The sequence below is a fragment of the Phyllobates terribilis genome, unplaced genomic scaffold, assembly GCF_046119375.1.
Source record: "Phyllobates terribilis strain yellow unplaced genomic scaffold, ASM4611937v1 Scaffold_4__5_contigs__length_816908805, whole genome shotgun sequence".
Classification (NCBI taxonomy): domain Eukaryota; kingdom Metazoa; phylum Chordata; class Amphibia; order Anura; family Dendrobatidae; genus Phyllobates; species Phyllobates terribilis.
The window spans coordinates 74370510-74392307 of NW_027362764.1; the positions used below are offsets into that span (position 1 = coordinate 74370510).

General features: G+C 40.4%; 1 protein-coding gene across 3 annotated transcripts in view; it reads left to right on the plus strand.

Moving 5' to 3' along the window:
• SPAG6 (sperm associated antigen 6) overlaps positions 1–21798 on the plus strand; it is a 229105-nt gene that overhangs the window by 18243 nt on the left and 189064 nt on the right. Inside the window, exon 1 of one of the 3 annotated variants that reach the window (XM_073676500.1) lies at positions 8571–8778. The exons of the other annotated variants lie outside the window; for them this stretch is intronic. Coding sequence (XP_073532601.1) covers positions 8739–8778 — 40 coding nt within the window. The 5' untranslated portion in view covers positions 8571–8738. Of the gene's footprint in view, positions 1–8570; positions 8779–21798 lie in introns of those variants that run through there. 3 annotated transcript variants of the gene reach the window in all.

Here is a 21798-nt window from a genome sequence, read left to right on the forward strand (position 1 = left end):
GTAGTGGACAACCCCTTTAACTCAGTGTATTGAAATGTTCACATGACATTAATCCCTAAGTTTGGGGAACATTCTGGTAAAAGCTCCTGGCTGGTGCATACTTGTAATATGTTAATAAGGCTCAATTTACCCAATGAAAGCGAAAAACATTGCGTTAAGTTTGCCCACTGACAAAGACATGAACAGTCTATAATTTTAAGGGTAGGTTAATTTTAACATTGAGAGATAGAATATCCCCCCAAAAATCAAGAAAATCACATTGTATTAATTTAGATACATTTATTTGCATTTTGCAGTGAGAAATAAGTATTTGATCCCCTACAAACCATTATGAGTTCTGGTTCCTACAGACCAGTTAGACGCTTCTAATCAACTCGTTACCTGCATTAAAGACAGCAGTCTTACATAGTCACCTGTATAAAAGACTCCTGTCCACAGACTCAAATAATCAGTCAGACTCTAACCTCTACAACATGGGCAAGACCAAAGAGCTTTCTAAGGATGTCAGGGACAAGATGATAGACCTGCACAAAGCTGGAATGGGATACTAAACCACAAGTAAGACGCTGGGTGAGAAGGAGACAACTGTTGGTGCAATAGTAAGAAAATGGAAGAAATACAAAATGACTGTCAATCGACATCGATCTGGGGCACCATGCAAAATCTCACCTCGTGGGTTATCCTTGATCATGAGGAAGGTGAGAGATCAGCCTAAAACTACACGGGGGGAACTTGTTAATGATCTCAAGGCAGCTGGGACCACAGTCACCAAGAAAACCATTGGTAACACATTACACCTTAAAGGTTTAAAATCCTGCAGTGCCCGCAAGGTCCCCCTGCTCAAGAAGGCACATGTGCAGGCCTGTCTGAAGTTTGCCAGTGAACACCTGGATGATTCTGTGAGTTATTGGGAGAAGGTACTGTGGTCAGATAAGACAAAAATTGAGCTCTTTGGCATTAACTCAACTCGCCGTGTTTGAAGGAAGAGAAATGCTGACTATGACCCAAAGAACACCGTCCCCACTGTCAAGCATGGAGGTGAAAACATTATATTTTGGGGGTGTTTCTATTCTAAGGGCACAGGACTACTTCACCCCATCAATGGGAGAATTGATGGAGCCATGTACCGTAAAATCCTGAGTGACAACCTCCTTCCCTCCGCCAGGACATTAAAAATGGGTCGTGGCTGGGTCTTCCAGCAAGACAATGACCCAAAACATACAGCCAAGGCAACAGAGGAGTGGCTCAAAAAGAAGCACAGCAAAGTTTTGGAGAGGCCTAGCCAGTCTCCAGACCTTAATCCCATAGAAAACTTATGGAGGGAGTTGAAGCTCCGAGTTGCCAAGCGACAGCCTCAAAATCGTTATAATTTAGAGATGATCTGCAAAGAGGAGTGGACCAAAATCCTCCTGACATGTGCGCAACCCTCATCATCAACTACAAACAACGTCTGACTGCTATGCTTGCCAACAAGGGTTTTGCCAGATGTTGTTTGCCAGAGGGATCAAATACTTATTTCTCACTGCAAAATGCAAATGCATTTATCTAATTTATACAATGTGAATTTCTTGTTTTTTTTTTATAAATTTTTTATTTTTTTTGGATATTCTATCTCTCAATGTTAAAATTAACCTACCCTTATAGACTGTTCATGTTTTTGTCAGTGGGCAAACTTACAAAAACAGCAAGGGATCAAATAATTATTTCCTTCACTGTATATGTATATGTATGTGTGTGTATGTGTGTGTGTATATTTTTTTTAAATACGATGGGATCTTATTGGTAACATATCTCACTATGCAAATACAACAGTTTACACTGGAATAGCCCAGTGTATAACTCCGCTAGACAGAAACTGACCTATTTTGGAAATGTGATGATGGCAAATTCACTAGAAAAGGAGATGCTACTCGGAATAGTCAGTAGTAAAAGGAAACGGGAGAGCGAAGGCCCTTTGGGTGAATACCATGAAGAATGACTCTGGAATTAATATCAAGCAATTGGAAGAAGCCATGGAAAACAATGAAGTGTGACGAGAAACGTCCTATAGAGTATCTAAGGGTCAGACACAACTGAAAGGATAGAATCTGAATACTTACAACTTAAGGCTCCTAATATGATGTGAACAAAGCTTTATAAATGAATGTAACAAAAAGGTGTTTTATAGAGAAAGATAAAGGTTTAAGTTTTTTTACACTTTTTTTTATTTCCACACTTTTTTTTTTTATACTAAAATGTTGGCAACATCACAGTGGTATAAGTAATTATATCAGTGATATAAGAGCATTTTTTGTCACAATTTGTGTTAATAAATCTCAAACATTCTAACTTTGAGGTTGATCACTGGGGCTCTTACAATCCCCAATTTTAAAGCAGAAATAGGATTATTTGCCTGTACATTGGTTTCATAATTGATAGTGCTAAACAGTTTAAAGCTCGCCAAAGTCATTACAGGCTTTGTAATGTCTTCCACTTGATTACCATTAAAGCAGTTAATGCCTGTAAATTTGATTTATGGCCACCAAACAATTCAAATCACTGTAAGTCAATCACTGAGATTTGGAAACCTGCCTGAATCTGAAGTCCCTGGCTGATAGGCTATGTGCCCACTATGCAGAAATGCTCCGGATTTTTTCCTGAACGTTTCTGCATCTCCCTGGCAGAAAAAACGCATGCGGATTGTACATGCGTTTTCCTGCCAGGGACAAGCGGATGTGAAGCGTTCTTCACTTGCTTTTCCGCATGCGGGTTGACAAGCGCTTTCCAAGCGATTTTAGCATCACTTGGAAAGTGCTTGACAACTTGGTCACACTATATAAATCCATGCAACCGGCATGGATTTATATAGTGTGACATTAAAGAATTGTAAAAAATAAATCTATACTTACCTTCTGATGGCCCCCGGAGTCTTGATTCGATGCGTCTCGGCTTGCCGGCAGCTCGTGGTACACTGCACTGAAGGACTTGCCTTCACATGACTATGACGTCAGTGAAGGTCCTCCAGTCCACCGTGATCTGCCGGCAAGTGAAGGCAAGCGCACCGCTGGCCATCAGAAGGTAAATATAATATTTATTTTTTATTTTATTCTTTTTTTTACAGGTTCTATGGTACCCAGGTCCGGAGGAGAGTCTCCTCTCCTCCAGACCCGGGTACCATCCGCACATTGAAACGCATGGAATGCGCATCTACAGATCCAGTGATGCGTAATCCATGCGTTCCAATGCAAGTCAATGGCGGCGAAAACGCAGCGCTTCTGCAAAATAATTGGTAGTGCTGCTTTTTTTTCCGCAATGATAATCCGCAGCAGAAATTTCCGCAGCATGTGCACAGCGGATTATCATTGGGGAACATGGCAGACCTTCTACCAAGCGTTTTTTAAACGTTTCTGCAGCGGAATTGCTGCTGCAAAAACGCTTAAAAAGCGCATCATGGGCACACAGCCTTAACGTGCTGACACCGGTAGAGATAACTGAATGCACAGATGATACTAATGCACTTCTTAATTCTCATTTAAGTTGGATTATTGAAAAAAAGGAAGAAGTAGAAGTTGTCATATTTTATACATTTTATTAGGTAAAGCCGTCTAAAATATTTAGATTTTTTTTCTGGAGATAAAGCTCAATTATTCCTCAAAAGGACAATCTTACATTTTTTTGTCTAGCTACCTAGAATTTTTCAGGTTTGCTGAAACGTTGAAATATGCTATAAAATCCTATAGATACACTGGATACACTTCACATCAGCTTTGATGTCAGGGGATGGGCCTATTAGATGGTGAGGGAAGACTATGGGGCTAATTCATCATAGATTTTACGTCCAAAAACTGTCGCAAAATTGTAGCGCAGCGGTGAGTTGCACAAATTTTTTTGCAACTTTTTGCGTTTTTCACCAGTTTGAAATCGGTGGATATAGGGCGGGAATGGGGCATGGCTACGCCCGTCTGTCACATTAATCAAAAATATCGCTTTGTACACCAGAAATGCTACTTCTGAGTGTCACATCGCACAGAAGAGGTGTCAAATTCATTAAGGGGTGCGCACCTCTTTCTGTTTCAGAAAGACTGGCGTAGCACTATTGTGTGCTACGCCAGTCTTGATGAATCATCCCCTTTGACACTGGACACATTGCATCAGAGCCTTTTATCTGTGTTTATACATTTTAAAAATTTGCCGACATATACGTTTTGAAGGCCTCCAAACAAACGGCGTCATAGTCCAAGAATAGAGTCCCGATAAAAATGCATACTGTGCTGAATTATTTTTTTACAGTCGTCGTCTGCATAGGAAAGCTATGTCTGCTGCGCTTTACTGTTTAGTTAAAGATAGGTATATCAATATATACACCCTGGATGGCATAGATCACCCAAGAGAGGCCTAAAGAGTGTCCCTTTGTCCTCTTTTGGGTGATGTACGCCTGCGGCAGGGTTCATGAAGTCCATGTAGCAGAGACGTAGGAAATCTGTGTGCCACCATGTGACGCCTCTGCCCATCCTAGTAGCAGTGTTTCTTAGATGGAAATTGGTGCAATTATTTGTTTCGTGTTTCATCACAGATTTTATGTAGGAAAGAAACCTCTGCATGCCCCTATATAAGACCAGAGGTGTACAGGGGTACATTATGCGTCCATAGACTTCTGTGGCCGCTGCGTTACAAATCAAATTATTTATTAGTTGGGGTTCCTATCTGAGTAGACCTGCTTGATAGCAAAAGAGCCCTTGTGTGTTGTAAAGTTACCAAAGGGATTACTTACAAGACAACACAGGCAGATGCCATGTCCCCCGTATACTGTAGGCTTCAGCATATCCACGCACCACAATGATTTAGACTACTTACTACATTAGTTGTGTGGCCTAAACTAGAGTGACCTGATTATGGGTAAATCATTGCACAAATTGCCTGCCACCTTCTTGCATATAGTGATATACAGCTGCCGCTGATAAGCTGGCTTCTTTGGGAATGTTTTATGAGTAAAAACACTATAACTATGCTTATAATGTTTATGAGGTTTTATTGAGTACTAGGTCTAGTGGACTGACAGGTAACACCAGGGCTGGGGACTGGATGACATTTCCTCCTGCCATTGTAACCTGTTAGTCATCATCTTGTAACTTTAATTCGGAGAAGTAAAGTCCATCATATGGTGACTGATTCATTAGAGCTCTCTCATTCATTCAGGTTCCTTTTATAGGCAGCTATGATGGTGAATGCTGAATCATAGAAACCATTGCCATCATATGTTTCTATTTATTAACAGGTTTACTGCCCGAATCCCCGTCTCTGGTTTATGTTCGTTGATATGGATGACCTCTCTGTGAAATCATTTCTAATACATTTTAAAGGCCCTCATACACATTAGATAAAAGTCGGCTAATAAGTGTTTGGCGGTCTCCAGACACACCATGATATCTGAATTGTTGAATTTCAATCCTTTTTTTTTCTCGCAGGAGATAAGCCACCTTCAGAGATGTCTGGCAGCAGCTTACTCCCTTCTTGTCTGAGCAGATCTTTCATGTTTATGGGGCAGTTGGGGAAAATGTTATACATACAACTAAATAAATAAGCGTCTACCACAGAAAAATACATAACGTATTTATTGGTCTTTCGAATTTCAACCATCAGTAGATACAGAAAAAAAGATTTGCAGAACTCTGGTCTAGTGACATATAAAAAGAATGACTCACAGAACTAAGCAGTATAATCACTGTATGTAAATGTGTATTACCCATATTTAATACTGCCTTTATAGGACAAATAGTAGCCGGATCACCACATCAAATAGAAAGGGCGAAGGCCAAAAATCAACAAAAGATGAACCCCAGGCATATTGATATTTAAATATGAAAAAATAATCTTTATTATTAAAATTTGATAACAGGTGTGGGGGATACAACATACACAATAAATACAATGGTGACAAACATAAAGCGCCTGGCACGATCTATACTATGTGGAAGGACACCAATGCCCACTCAATATAGAAATAAAAGTGGCATATCGGCCACTATCTGTGTGTACTTGATGTCTGTAAAAATCACGAGGCAGTCTCAACCCTATTGCTATTTCTGTCTACTATGGTGCACACGAACTAAACATATTGCTGTCAGTATCATATGTAGTACATAAAGGATCATACAAACGATACCTGTGATTGAGACAGACTCTGCCACCTCCGGCACTCCAACCCTGACACGTGTTTTGTCACTGAGCCTTTGTCAAGGGGCATATAAGTAGTCCTCAGCCACTGTACCAAAGCCCTTTGAACGTCCTACTAATTGCCAGCATCCCCGTTTTCTTCTGATTAGGTGGCCTGACTTGATGTCATAATTTCACCAGGTAGGTTCGTAGTGCTCTGATCCAGTGGCCATGGACTACTAACGTGGCTGTTGGTCCAGGGCCCTACAAATCTTTTTTGCTTAGCTCTATAATAATATAATATCTGGAAGCAATGAGCTTTTATAATTTAACATAAAGGAGAGGTCGTTTTTTAATGTCTCACCCCTGGAAACAACACTATATTATTTTGTTTCCTTTTATTAGGTTCAGTTTTCACTATCAAGCCATGACACTCAGAATTTAGAAACTGATATATATTTATATATACACTGCTCAAAAAAATAAAGGGAACACTTAACCAACAGAATATAACTCCAAGTAAATCAAACTTCTGTGAAATCAAACTGTCCACTTAGGAAGCAACACTGATTGACAATCAATTTCACATGCTGTTGTGCAAATGGAATAGACAATAGATGGAAATTATTGGCAATTATCAAGACACTCTCAGTAAAGGAGTGGTTTTACAGGTGGGGACCACAGACCACATCTCAGTACCAATGCTTTCTGGCTGTTGTTTTGGTCACTTTTGAATGTTGGTTGTGCTTTCACACTCGTGGTAGCATGAGACGGACTCTACAACCCACAGAAGTGGCTCAGGTAGTGCAGCTCATCCAGGATGGCACATCAATGCGAGCTGTGGCAAGAAGGTTTGCTGTGTCTGTCAGCATAGTGTCCAGAGGCTGGAGGCGCTACCAGGAGACAGGCCAGTACACCAGGAGACGTGGAGGGGGTTGTAGGAGGGCAACAACCCAGCAGCAGGGCCGCTACCTCCACCTTTGTGCAAGGAGGAACAGGAGGAGCACTGCCAGAGCCCTGCAAAATGACCTCCAGCAGGTCACAAATGTGCATGTGTCTGCACAAACGGTTAGAAACCGACTCCATGAGGGTGCTATGAGGGCCCGACGTCCACAGATGGGGGTTGTGCTCACAGCCCAACACCGTGCAGGACTTTTGGCATTTGCCACAGAACACCAGGATTGGCAAAGTCGCCACTGGCGCCCTGTGCTCTTCACAGATGAAAGCAGGTTTACACTGAGCACATGTGACAGACGTGACAGAGTCTGGAGACGCTGTGGAGAGCGATCTGCTGCCTGTAACATCCCTCATCATGACCGGTTTGGCAGTGGGTCAGTAATGGTGTGAGGTGGCATTTCTTTGGAGGGCCGCACAGCCCTCCATGTGCTCGCCAGAGGTAGCCTGACTGCCATTAGGTACTGAGATGAGATCCTCAGACCCCTTGTGAGACCATATGCTGGTGCGGTTGGCCCTGGGTTCCTCCTAATGCAGGACAATGCCAGACCTCATGTGGCTGGAGTGTGTCAGCAGTTCCTGTAAGATGAAGGCATTGAAGCTATGGACTGGCCCACCCGTTCCCCAGACCTGAATCCGATTGAGCACATCTGGGACATCATGTCTCGCTCCATCCACCAACGTCACGTTGCACCACAGATTGTCCAGGAGTTGGCTGATGTTTTAGTCCAGGTCTGGGAGGAGATCCCACAGGAGACCATCCGCAACCTCATCAGGAGCATGCCCAGGCGTTGTAGGGAGGTCATACAGGCACGTGGAGGCCACACACAATACTGAGACTCATTTTGACTTGTTTTAAGGACATTACATCAAAGTTGGATCAGCCTGTAGTGTGTGTTTCCACTTTAATTTTGGGGGTGACTCCAAATCCAGGCCTCCATTAGTTAATAAATGTGATTTCCATTGATGATTTGTGTGTGATTTTGTTATCAGCACATTCAACTTTGTACAGAACCAAGTATTCAATGAGAATATTTCATCCATTCAGATCTAGGATGTGTTATTTGAGTGTTCACTTTATTTTTTTGAGCAGTGTATATAAAGCTGCTTGGTTTAGAAGAGAATGTTTGCCTTTTTGGAGGTTTCAGCCAGTCTGTATGTTGTTGATTTCTTCTTTACTAATAAATGGGGGTCCTTCAGATGAATGTTTTCCGAGTAATATAAGTCCTCCTGAAATCAACAAAAGTGTCTCTCCATTCTTGCTCAGATACAGGTGTCTTGAGCATGGGACCTCCAATATGATGTCCACATGGACTAATAGGTCATATGAACAAGGTTTGTTTTCATGTGACAACCCCTAAAATTTCAGTGGATGCTTCTTCAAAAAAGGATTGAACAAAACTGAAACCTGCTGTGGTTATTGCTTTTTGCCGCCCCCTCCGCATGTATATAAATAGCTGCTGCAGTTTCAGGCTATTCCAGCACGCAGGGCATAGGGGATTGTGAGACACAGCCTCCAGCTTTTGGATAGATAAAATGCTGACTTTATCAACATTCCAGAGGTGGGGGTGAGGGTTGGATGTCCCAGACTACCCAAGAACGCTGTGCTAAGGGTAGTGTGAAAATTTGGTGGCCATTTTTTTCATACATACATGCAAACAGGGCAGCTAAAGAGACGAACCACGGCATTGGGTATGTTAAATGATTTGTCCCATAAATAACACTTGGGGTCTAGCTGATGAGAGCCCTATGTATTTCGACAGTGGGGGTCCTAGGCTCACTTGTGTGAATGGAACGGTACTGAACATGTGGGACCATCACTAATGTACAGTAGATAGTGAATTTAATAGTGTTTGCATACGCCATTCACATAGGGGACTTCAGAACCTTTCCTGGTCACAGGAGGTGGGTCAGACCCCAGCGATAATACATTTATCTTCTATCATATAGAGAGATAATATATATTGTGTATGGGCCAACCACTATACATTAGGCGTTTATAGTTACATTTTTACTTCACTCACTGAGCAGCAGAGAAAATGCGTACAAATATTTTCAATGTTTCACTATCCCCTTAATAAGCTGCGTCGTCGCATTCTTACATCTATCGCATCTGCTTATAATGATGGGCATGTACCATCCTAGTTACACCCACATGCCTGAGAACTATAATTTATGAAGCGTATAATCACATCCAGTTATCTCGTGTTTATATAATAATTTAGAAATTAATTTGGTGCCGGGAAGAAAGATCATTTGTCTGACTCCATCATTTGTGCCTATATGAATTGCAAGCTCTTTTACTACAATCAGTCACTGTGACTCTGGCTGCTGCTCCATACCTTGCTGTGTATTCTTGCAGCTTTATGTAAAAATAAAGTCATTTTCTTCAAAACTCAAGGGGAGCATAATAATGTGAAATAAATCAATTCCAAAGTCAACAGTTTGCTTCAAGATGAGAACCCTTTTTTGTTTTTTTTTTTTCTTTGGAAATGCAGTTTTGCAGCTTATTTACCAGCTGAGTGATCTGTAAATAAGCAATGTGACATGACAGTGAGTCTTGTACTGTAATAACTGCATGTCCCTAGCGGATAGAGAAATACAATGCGAGCCTGATTATCTCCATTCACCTTGGGGAATAAGGGTCTTCATGTCAGCATGGGGAGAGCTATATGTCTGTCTTAATGCAGTGAAAGCAGCAGGGAAGCAACAGACAAAGAGTATTGGGTGTTTTTAAGCCGCTCCGGAGTTTCATACATGATTACTTTATTTGAAAGAGAGGCATATTTTATATGCCCCTGAATGCTAAACATAAGATGGGAAGACTAGGCAAACAAGGATTTGTAGCCTTTATAAAACAGGCGATAAAAGACGTCAGCTTATGTGCTTGGAATGCCATCACCGCTAACTTCACAAAAGCATTTTACGAGTTTATTTTCTTTCTATATATTGACTGCATTTTCATTGATTGCCATCACCACTGTTATTTACTGCGGTTCTTTTTTGTATTCCAAAGCTACTGTTGTTTATTATAGTGCTTCCCTATATGCTTATAACCACTAAGTAGATTGTGAGCCCTGGCAGCAGGGTCCTCGTGTACCAGTCGCCGTCACGTTTTGTTCAAGATTATTGTAATTGTTTTTGCTATGCATACCCCTTTTTCACATGTAAAGCGCCATGGAATAAATGGCGCTATTATAATAAATAATAAGACTCATACAGTTTAAGTTTTGGTTTTGTATATATCTGTTCAGTGTTTTATTACCCACAACAATACAATATCCCACCGTGAGTACTAAATTTCTTACAAATAATGTTAGAGGCCTAAATAATCCCATGAAAAGATTCACACTTTTTGAAGGAGATCAAAAACAGTTTATCTGACATTATATGTTTACAGGAGACTACATTTTGTAAGTCAAATCACCCAGCATTTCACCACAGGGACTATCCCCACATTTTTGAAGCCCTCAACTCTAAAAAGAAGGCAGGAGTGGCCACAATTATTAATAACTTCATCCATTTTGAAATGATAGAGGAACTGTGAGACGACCTGGGAAGATACCACATTCTAGTGTGCCATCTTAACAACCGCCTTTGCACCATTGTCAATGTCTATGCCCCCAACAAAATAATGCTCAAATTCCTAGATACGCTTGTTAAACAGATCCAAACTATAAGTAAGGGTGATCTAATATTTCTTGGAGATTTCAACATAGTACCCAATAACCTTATTTATTCATCCTCCCCCAAAAGACAATCTTCACCATGTTTGAATTCTTGGCTAGCAAGAAACAAACTCTTTGATAGCTTCTACTGCATTAACTCTTCATCCAGAGAATACACGCACTTCTCTGATGTCCATAAATCCTCATCCAGAATCGACCTATTGGTAACTGACACCTTTTCAGTCTCCAAATTTGTAGAGGTTTCAATTCTGCCTAAATCCATCTCAGATCATTCCCCAGTTTTTGGAAAAATCCTGATGGGTCCCCACTCACAAAACAATTGGTTATGGAGATGTAACTCATCCCTTTTACAAATCCCCTCCTACAAATTGGAGATTGAATCGGCCATCAAACTATACTTCATTGAAAACTCTGACGAAACCAGTCCGTTCCTTCTCTGGAATGCGCATAAGGTGGTCATCAGAGGAATTCTGAAGAAAATATCTTCTATCCACAAGAAAAAATATAGGGAAAAAATTCATTTCTTACAACTCCTAATAAAATCCAAAGAAGAGTTTCAATCAAACTTTACTTTTCCCTCACCCACCTTATATTGAGAAATTATAGAACTCAGACTCAAAAAAAGTCTCAGGCTCAAAAAAGAACTTTTCTCTTCCTATGACGGAAATCATAGGATTTAAATTCAACTCATATTGCTCCCTTAACACCTTTACCCCCGAAGGCTGTTTGCCAAGTCAATTTTTACAATTCTGACCAGTGTCACTTTATGAGGTAATAACTCTGGAACACTTCAACAGATCCCACTGATTCTGAGATTGTTTTTTAGTGACATATTGTACTTCATGATAGTGGTAAAATTTATTTGATATGACTGACGTTTATTTGTGAAAAAATCCGAAATTGCGAAAATGTTGCAATTTTTAAACTTTGAATTTTCATGCCCTTAAATCAGAGAGAGATGTCACACAAAATAGTTAATAAATAACATTTCCCACATGTCTACTCCACAATTTTTTTGGAACCAAACTTATTTTTTGTTAGGAAGTTATAAGGGTTAAAAGTTGACCAGCGATTTCTAATTTTTCCAACAAAATTTACAAAACCATTTTATTAGGGACCACATCACATTTGAAGTGACTTTGAGGGGCCTTTATGACAGAAAATACCCAAAAGTGACATCATTCTAAAAACTGTACCCCTCAAGGTGCTCAAAACCACATTCAAGAAGTTTATTAACCCTTCAGGGGCTTCATAGGAATTTTTGGAATGTGGAAGAAAACATTGAACATTTAACTTTTTTTCACAAAAATGTTACTTTAGACCCATTTTTTTATTTTTGCAAGGGTGAGTGGAAAATAATGGACCCCAAAATTTGTTGTGCAATTTCTCCTGAGAACGCCATACCCCCTATGTGGGGGGAAAACCAGTGTTTGGGCGCACAGCATGGTTCGGAAGAGAAGGAGCGCCATTTGACTTTTTGAATGTAAAATTTGCTTAAAATATTAGCGGATGCCATGTCGCGTTTGTAAAGAGCTACTGATGTGCCTAAACAGTGGGAATCCCCCCACAAGTGACAACATTTTGGAAACTAGACTCCCTTAAGGAACTTATCTAGATGTGTGGTGAGCACCTTGAACCCTCAGGTGCTTCACAGAAGTTTATAACATTGAGCCGTAAAAATAAAATTTTCACATTTTTCCCACAAAATAGTTTTTCAGCCCCAAATTTTGCGTTTTCATAAGGGTAACAGGAGAAATTGCACCATACCATTTATTGTGCAATTTCTCTTGAGTAAGCCGATACCCCATATGTGGCTGAAAACCACTGTTTGGGCGCATGGCAGGGCTCGGAAGGGAAGGAGTGCCATTTGACTTTTTGAATGTAAAATTTGCTTGAATATTTAGTGGAAAACATTTTGCTTTTGGAGAGCACCTGATGTGCCTAAATGGTGGAAACCCCCCACAATTGACTCCATTTTAGAAACTAGACCCCTCAGGGAACTTATCTAGATGTGTGGTGAGCACTTTGAACCCCCAAGTGTTTCACAAAAGTTTATAATGTAGAGCCGTGAAAATAAAAAAATACTTTTTTTTTTTATAAGAATGATCTTTTAGCCCAAATTTTTTTTATTTTCACGAGAAATTGGACCCCAAAAGTTGTTGTGAAATTTATCCTGAGTGCGTTGATACCCCATATGGGCGCACAGCAGGGTTTGGAAGGAAAGGAGCACCGTTTGACTTTTTCAACGCAAAACTGGAATTGAGAGCGGACGCCATGTCGCGTTTGGAGAGCCCCTGATGTGCCTAAACAGTGGAAACCCCCCACAAGTGACCCCATTTTGGAAACTAGACCCCTTAAGGAACTTATTTAGATGTGTGGTGAGCACTTTGAATCCCCAAGTGTTTCATAAAAGTTTATACCATAGAGCTGTGAAAATAAAGAAATCACTTTTTTCCACAACTTTTTTTTATTTTCACAAGGGTAACAGGAGAAATTGGACCCCAAAAGTTGTGCAATTTCTCCTGAGTACGCTGATACCCCATATGTGAGAGAAAACTACTGTTTGGGCGTATGTCAGGGCTCGGAAGGGAAGGAGTGACATTTTGGAATGCAGACTTTGATGGAATGGTCTGCAGGCGTCATGTCGCGTTTGCAGAGCCCCTAATGTGCCTAAACAGTGGAAATGCCCAACAAGAACTAGACCCCCAAATGTATTTATCTAGATGTGTGATGAGCACCATGAATCCCCAGGTGCTTCACAGAAAATTATAATGTTGACTTGTGAAAATAAAATAAAAATCACATTTTTTCCACAAAAATTTTATTTTAGCCAAAAATAAATTATTTTCACAAGGTTAACAGGAGAACGTGGACCCCAAAATTTGTTGTGCAATTTCTCCTGAGCGCGCACATACCCTATATGTGGTTGAAAACTACTTTTGAGGCACAGTACAAAGCTCAGAAGGGAAGAAGCGACATATTGGCGTTCATATTTTGCTGGGCTGGTTTGACAGTGCCATGTCACATTGGCAGAGCTCATAAGGTGCCAGAACAGCAGAACCCTCAAATAAGAGACTCTATTTTACAAACTACACCTTTCAATAAATTCATCTAGTGGTGCAGTAAGCATATTGACACCACACGTGCCTCATAGAATTTTATTCTATTGGGCGGTGAAGAAAGAATAATTACATTTTTACCACCAAAGTTTTGTTTTAGCCCCAGATTTTACATTTTCACACTGGGAAATGGGTAAAAATGGCACCAAAATTTGTCACACAATTTTTGCTGAATGTAGAATGTGGCTGTACAGTACTGCTTAGCCACACGGCGAGACGCCAGAGGGACTTAGCGCTATTTTCCTCCTGGAGCGCAGATTTTCCTAGAATAGTATGCAGACTCGACACACAGCTCGTAAGTGCTAGAAGAGCAGAATCCCCCCTCAAGTGACCTCATTTTGGAAATTATACCCCTTTGGGAATTTATCTACAGGTGTGGTGAGGATTTTAAATACATGGGTGTTTTTCAGAAACAAGCAGCAGTGGATGCTGCTGAGTGAAAATTGCAAACTGCCATTGTAGTGACCAGAACATTGTAGTGAACAGTACGTTATGTCCAGCTCGGGCTTCTGGAGACAAGCACCCGTAAATTAGGTGGTCTCTCATTGCTAAAGAACTGTCAAACATGTGGACTCTTAACTGTGGTTTAGGCACACTGTGGGGCTCAAAAGGGAGGTGGGCATTTATATTTGGCAGCACAGAATTTGCTGAATTTCTTTTGGGGGGCAAGGGCCATTTCGCTTTTCCAGAGCCTTTGTGCTACTAGTAACGGGTAAGCCACCTATATTTCCGTTAACAGATAACGGACCCGAGTAGGACTTGCTTTTTTTTGTGGATTGAGTCGAAGTTTTTATTTTGAACCAAAATGTTATGTAAATATTCCCATTTATCATGTGCTCTACGCTGAGCACTGATATTGGGCTTTCCATTTAAATCTCCAAGTGACGTAATTCAGATAAAACCCCCGAGGGATCCATTCAGCAGAGTTAGGCTTCTTTCACATTTCATTGTGTCCGGTACTTGTGGTGACCATTTCCACTCGTACTGGAGACACATACACAGCAAGACACATTCAAATGAATGGGTCTGTTCACATGTCAGTGTTTTTCCACGGACCGTGTGTCCTTGGGCAAAACACGTTGACATGTCTGTTTTTTCGCGCTGCATGGGCCGCAAAACGTCCCACACTGATGACACACACAGATGACATCAAGGGACAATGATGAGAGTAGTATTCTGCTCCACTGTGTCCTGGTGTAAAAATAAGAATAAAATAAAAATATCCTTATACTCACCTGTCCGAAGATGTCCCCCACTGTTATCCACCTGACCACTCACGCAGAGGAGCCGGGGAGAATGACTCACTCCAGTGAGCGAGCCCCAGAGCTGCGTTGAGCTCAGTGAGTGATAAGACACCGCTGAGCGCAGCTCCGGCACAGGAACTTATTATTACGTACAATGTCAGAAAGGGGTTAATAAACCATCCAAGTATACGTCCCGGAGGATTAAATACACTAGAACTAAATGAAGGATCGATAAAGTCTTATCCCCAACAGGTGTGATCAAATATCACTCCAAAGGTATTGCCGGCACCTTTGCCGAATTTTACTTGAATCTATATAATCTTGATTCTGACCCCTCTAATAAACCTCCAACAGAGGAAATCATTAATAAATTTCTTTCCAAAACTAACCTTCCAAAATTCAAATCAATGGACTTAGCTTCCCTAAACCTTCCCTTCTTGATAGATGAAGTCTTGTCTGCGTTACAAAAACTCAAAAGTATGAAATCTCCTGGCCCTGACTGTTTTAGCAACAAATATTAAAGAATTTTGGTACCCTACTTGCGCCTCACTTGGCAACTGTTTTAATTTGGGCTTGGCTCAGGGCTCCTTTCCGACAGAAATGTTGGAAGCCACAATCATTCTCATCCACGATTCTAAAGGAGACCCTGACCAGGTGACCAGGTCAAAAATTACAGACCGATTTCTCTGATTAATACGGACATAAAAATATACACAAAGATATTAGCAAGTAGATTGGAAACCATTTTACCCAGTCTTATCAATAATAATCAGATAGGATGCATAGTTGGTTGTCAAGTGACTGATGGGACCAGGAGATTCCTAAACATAATAAATAAGATTAACTCCACAAATTTGCCATCCATTATCCTTACCTTAGATGCCGAAAAGGCTTTTGACAGGTTGAACTGGAACTATCTAAATTTGGATTCAATAATCAAAGCCTGTCCGCTATCCTGCCACTTTACTTTTCCCCAAAGGCAAAAATATATGTAAATAACCACCTCTCCAACCCCATCCAGATATCAAATGGTGCAAGGCAAGGTTGTCCCTTGTCCCCTTTGTTGTTTGCCCTTGCTCTCGAACCCTTGGCTCAATCCATAAGAGACAACCCTGCCATTAAGGGTATACAGACTCCCGCTCCCCACTTTAAAATTGGACTTTTTGCAGACTACCTGATCCTTTCCTTAACCGACCCAGTAACCTCCTTAAAAGAACTTTTGCTCACTGTAAAAGTCTTCTCAGAAGTCTCATACTTCAAAATCAATTTTGATAAATCTCAGATACTCCATTTCAATCTACAAAGCTCATCCATTGATGACATAAAAAGCATTTCTTCATTCAGCTGGGAGGATAATGAAATATCATATCTAGGCATCACTCTCACAAGAAAACTGAAATCCCTTATCCCTATAAATATGAATAACATTATTAAAGTGGTATCTAATGACATATCTTCCATTAGCAACTCTGAATTGTCTTGGGTAGGTAGGGTAATGGCGATCAAAACTGTCATCCTTTTTCCACATTTTCAGAACTCTCCCTGTTATTATTCCTCACTTCTACCTTAAGTTACAAAAACGACTTAATGATTTCATTTGGAACCATAAAAAGCTAGAATTGCAACCAATGTTCTTTAAAAACATAAGCTACATGGTGGTCTAAGTCTGCCCAATCTTTCCGCCTACTATCTCACTAACCTAGTAAAACAGAGCAGTAGTTAGTTTGACACTGAGCCTTCCCCAGCTTGGTTAGACCTTGAGCTAGCTCACAACAATTACCATCCTGTTAGAAGCCTCCTATTCAAACATTTACTTCACCCCAAATCTCATGAACCAGGTCACCCCATTCTACAGGCCAACACTTTTGCCTGGAAAATTCTGACCAAACCCAATAGAAGAGTTAAAAAATTCGACCAAATCAAAAACCTTTTTTTTGTCAATCAATTTAATTTTTGATCACCAACTACCACCTTCTTGGAACTTAGCGGGTCTCAAAAAAAAAAAATCAAAGATATCCATATCAGGTCTGATTTCATACCCTTCAAAGACTTAAAAAAGAGATTTAACCTTTCTATGACTGATTTTTTTTTTGCATTACTTGTCTCTGAAGGACCATTTGAACTCCATCTTATCCAATAAGGCTCTTCTGTCTGAGGTAGCATGCAACCTAATTAACGATGGTGGACACAGAATCTTCTGGAGTACGAGATATCTGTACAATACTTTCAACGATGATCATTCCTTCAATAAAACACCTTTACATGCTTAAATGGGAAACAAAATTAAATAAATCATTCATCCCTGAGTAATGGGAGAATGCAATTGACTACTCATATTCTTCCAACATCTCCATTCTCCTCCACAAATCCTTTTTTAAAGTCTCAGCCAGATGGTACTTCACTCCCTTTAGGCTAGCTCACTTTGACAGTGATGCTTCTCCTTTATTAAGGAGGAACTGTGGCCAACCGAGCACTCTCTTTCTTATCTTTTGGAGTTGTCCTAAAATTAAGACGCTCTGGAACCAGATCTCTTCTTTGACCACCAAAATATTCAATAAAAATATACTTATTTCTACACAAATGGCCCTCCTCTATTTAGAATTGGAGAATTTTGAACCTGCCCACAGACAGCTCCTGATACACATCTTCCTGGTAGTCAAAAACTCCATTGCTTTTCTTTGGAAAGATTCTTCACCGCCCAAATTATGTCTTATCGATAGGATCTCCCTACACAGCTCCTTAGAACTTAGATATGCTTTAATTAACTATCTTCCAAAATACCTAAAAAAATGAGATCGCTGGACCTCGAACTTCCCCTAACTTTCCTAGTCACTGCCAAACGTATCTAATACGTCCTCCACACTTCCGAATCTCTGGTATTTTTTGGTACTCTCATGGGTAATTTAACTCTACCAAAGTTTGTCTGTAATTGTTTTAGTTGAATTGTTTATTCTATTTGCATAGTATAGTACTGTTTTCTGCTATAGCAAGCCAGTAACAAATTAAGTTCCCCCTTTATCCCTTGCCCTTTCCCCCATCTGATTTATAATCTCACCTACTTATCCCTCTCCCTACCCTATCCCCCCTCTCTCTTCCCTATTCTGTTTTTAAAAATGTCAATAAAAATTATTGGAAAAGGAATGCCATCACATCTATTCCAGGGGGTTTACCAGAGAAGACTCTGTTTTCACTATTTATTTTATTAATAAATTCCACAGCGATGTATAATAATTGCTGGTCCCTATCCTCACAATCTAAATTCCAAATCATCTTATTAGGTTTTTTTTTATTTTATTTTGAAGGAAACCCATGTATAAGTTGTCCTTGATCAGATTTGAACCTTGATTGCTCATTGCTAACCACTGAGTCACCAGAATATTATTTTTTTTATATATTAAAGATTTTTCACATTAAACAAGTACTGTATGCTCATCTGACACCTGTATGGCATAACCACATCCAAACGTATTATAGATGTGGGACCTGTATCTTTGTAGCACAGTGAGGCTCCATTTTCTCAGTGGGCCCCAGTGCAGGCGTTTGCCCCTCACTCTCCTATGTGAGCAGTATTTGCCACGATGCACTTAATTTAACAAACTCCTCAGTTTATTATTATATAAATTTGTGAATGACGGTAATATAATATTTGCATGTAGAGTTGATGTTACTGGTGGGCCCTTGGCACCCCAGTCCGACACTGGTCATAAATGTACCAGATGGGAATATCTTTTAAAGAGGTTGTACCAAGTATATATATTATCCCCTATAAATAGGATAAATTATAACTTATCACTCAAGGCCTGATCACTGGGATCCCTACCAATCTTAAGCATGAGCAGCTCCACCGGAGATAGCCGAGTACAGCACTAAGCAATTTTTGGCAGTCCCATAGAGAATGAATGAAGCTTAGGTGCACACGCTTGACCTTCCTTTGATTCAAAAAAGGCTGCCCCGTCTCAGTGAATTAGATAATCTCCCTCTTGTTAACATCCACTCATGGCTGTGAAATAAAAAATCAGACCTTGCACTTTTTTTTCCAAGTTGTAGACATTTTTTTTCTTCTTTAAATATATATTCTTTCTTTAAACCAGCATCCAAAACATCATTTGGAGATTTAACACTTACACACCTGAAAAAAATAAATTGATTTTGCTTCTGTTTCAAACCAACATTTTTCAAACTAGGGAGGGTCTAGCCAGGATCATAAATGGCACCGTGTAAAAGTTCCTTGCAGCAAACTTGGTTTATAATCCACAGTAGCCCCTCTTGAGTTCTTCCTAAAAGCCAGCATGTTGCCTCCCAGAGGCTGCGGCCTACAAAGCGGCTCTCCTTTCTGCAGCCTTAATTCCGTCTCCATCTCCATAAACAGAAGAAACCTACATGATTTCTAAATAGATAGTAACATAATAACGTAGGTTGAATAAAGACCTAGGTCCATCCAGTTCAACCTTTCTCCCCCAATTGTACTCCCTACACTGACATACTAACTTACTGGGACTAGGCCTCACAAATGTATTATTACCATTTTTATTATTACTGCACTATCACAATTAAAAATGAACCCGTTTATAATTTTTTAATTAGTTTTATATTTTGTATTACTCTTGTGATTCTAGTAAGGGTATTACTAAAATCCCTATGCCTAAATCTGTTGATCCAGAAGAAGGCAAAAAAAACAGGACAATTTGCATCACAGGGAAAAATTCCTTCTTGACCCTGAGAAAAGGCGATCAGTCCTAGAAACCTGGATCAAATCTAATTATATTACTAGTTATGTAATTACTATTATCGTATTAAATGTGCTACTATAGGTGTAATATTTTGTCTATTTTACCTGTAGCCCACAATGTTATGTGTATCGAGGAAATTGTCCAGCCCTTTTATGAAAGCTGTTATAGTGTCAGCCATCACTACCTCTTGTGGTCGGCATTCCACAGTCCGACTGCTGTGACTGTAAAGAACCCTTTCCTGTTTAGGTGCCGGAATCGCATTTCTTCCTCCCGTAATGAGTGCCCCTGGTCCTTAGTATGGTCTTTGGAAGGAATAAGTCATGTGCTAGACCTTTGTACTGACCACACATATATTTGTACATGTAAATGAGATCTCTGAGGCGTCGTTTTTCTAAGCTAAACCGACTCAACTTTTTCAACCTCTCATTATACGAGAGGCCTTCCATCCCTTGTAATAATCTAGGGGTGTAATAATAAGGGGTGGTATCCTTTACCCTTCTGTTGCTTTCAGTTTGTCACTGCAGCTTGCCATCTACCTTTCCCTCGTGTTGCTGCTTTGACATTATCCTCACCAGACTGTCCATGCTAATGTCCACGACGGTTTGTTATGTGTTAATGCCTGCCCTCTGGTTGGTCAGTACCACCATTATCTGTATTCTGAACCACTGACCGTCTACTCTGCACCTGCTGGCGTTCAGCTTGTCGATAATGATTGATGAATTGTCAAGCCATGCTCTACAGCAGCAATCCCCAGCCTGTGGCTCGCAGGCCCATGATCTGTGGCTCGCTGCTGTTGTCAGGTTGTTGCATTAGCACCAGGTCTAATAAACGAATATGAAGAGCTGATCTCCAGATGGCGACTTTTGTGAGTAACCCCGCACAGAAGAGCAGATCTGGATGCACATATGATGGCTTAAGGGTTGGAGAGAGAAAATAAGTAAGGTAAACTGGAGATGGGATGTTACTGCCAGTTAGGGTTCGCTCACACCAACGTTGAAACTCTGATCTGAGTTGGATCATAATGTCAGCTTACTGTGATGAGAGAATCGTAGCACTAGTGAGGAGAAGATGGAGAACGTAGTTTCTCCATCTTCTCCATTGTTTGTGTCCGCGGGTGTCGTACTGCACTTTTATGAAATCCGAGTGCAGTCAGATATTTTATGTGCACCCATAGACTTGAATGGGTGTATGTCATTCAATTTGCGGAGCAAATCACAGCATGCTGCGATTTTTTTTTTTTTTTTTCTCCACAGACAGATTTGGATTGTGAGAAAAAAAAATCTGCACTATAAAACATCGGATAGCACTTGTCCGAGTTATACGCTCGTAGCTGGATGCAGGATGGATGCTGGATGCAGTAATGATGTGGGAATGCATAATGCGAGAATACCAAATGGGGGTAAGGTGGGAACCCCTGAATATCAGTATACTGCTTCAGTGTGATTTCTATGGGGACGTTGTTTTTATAACGGTAATGGGAGGTACGACTGTGTAGGGAAGAAACGGGAACTGGATGTCACTACTTGGGGGCTCTGGATGTGGCTCACGACCCTCTCAGAGATGAATGTGGTTCTCAAGATGAGAAAGGCTGGGGGCCACTACTCTAACGGGTACTTGAATTTTATATATCTCTTTATTCAAATTTGTCCTGTATTGCACCTATTATCACAGAAGTATTAGTCTATCGAGGACAGCATAGCATTTCATTTCTATGTGCTGTTTTATGAGACTCTGACAATAAAGCCTTTTAAAACAGGAAATAACATGAAGCTTGATGTGCTTCCATAGGTTGATTTTACTGGCGATAAGGTGCAACATGACGTCAGTGCAGAAGGGATATTGATAATTGTGATGCACATTATCATATTATCACTGTAAAGGTTTTTTTTCTGTGCTTGTCTTACACGCTATCAATTTCAGAATGATAAAT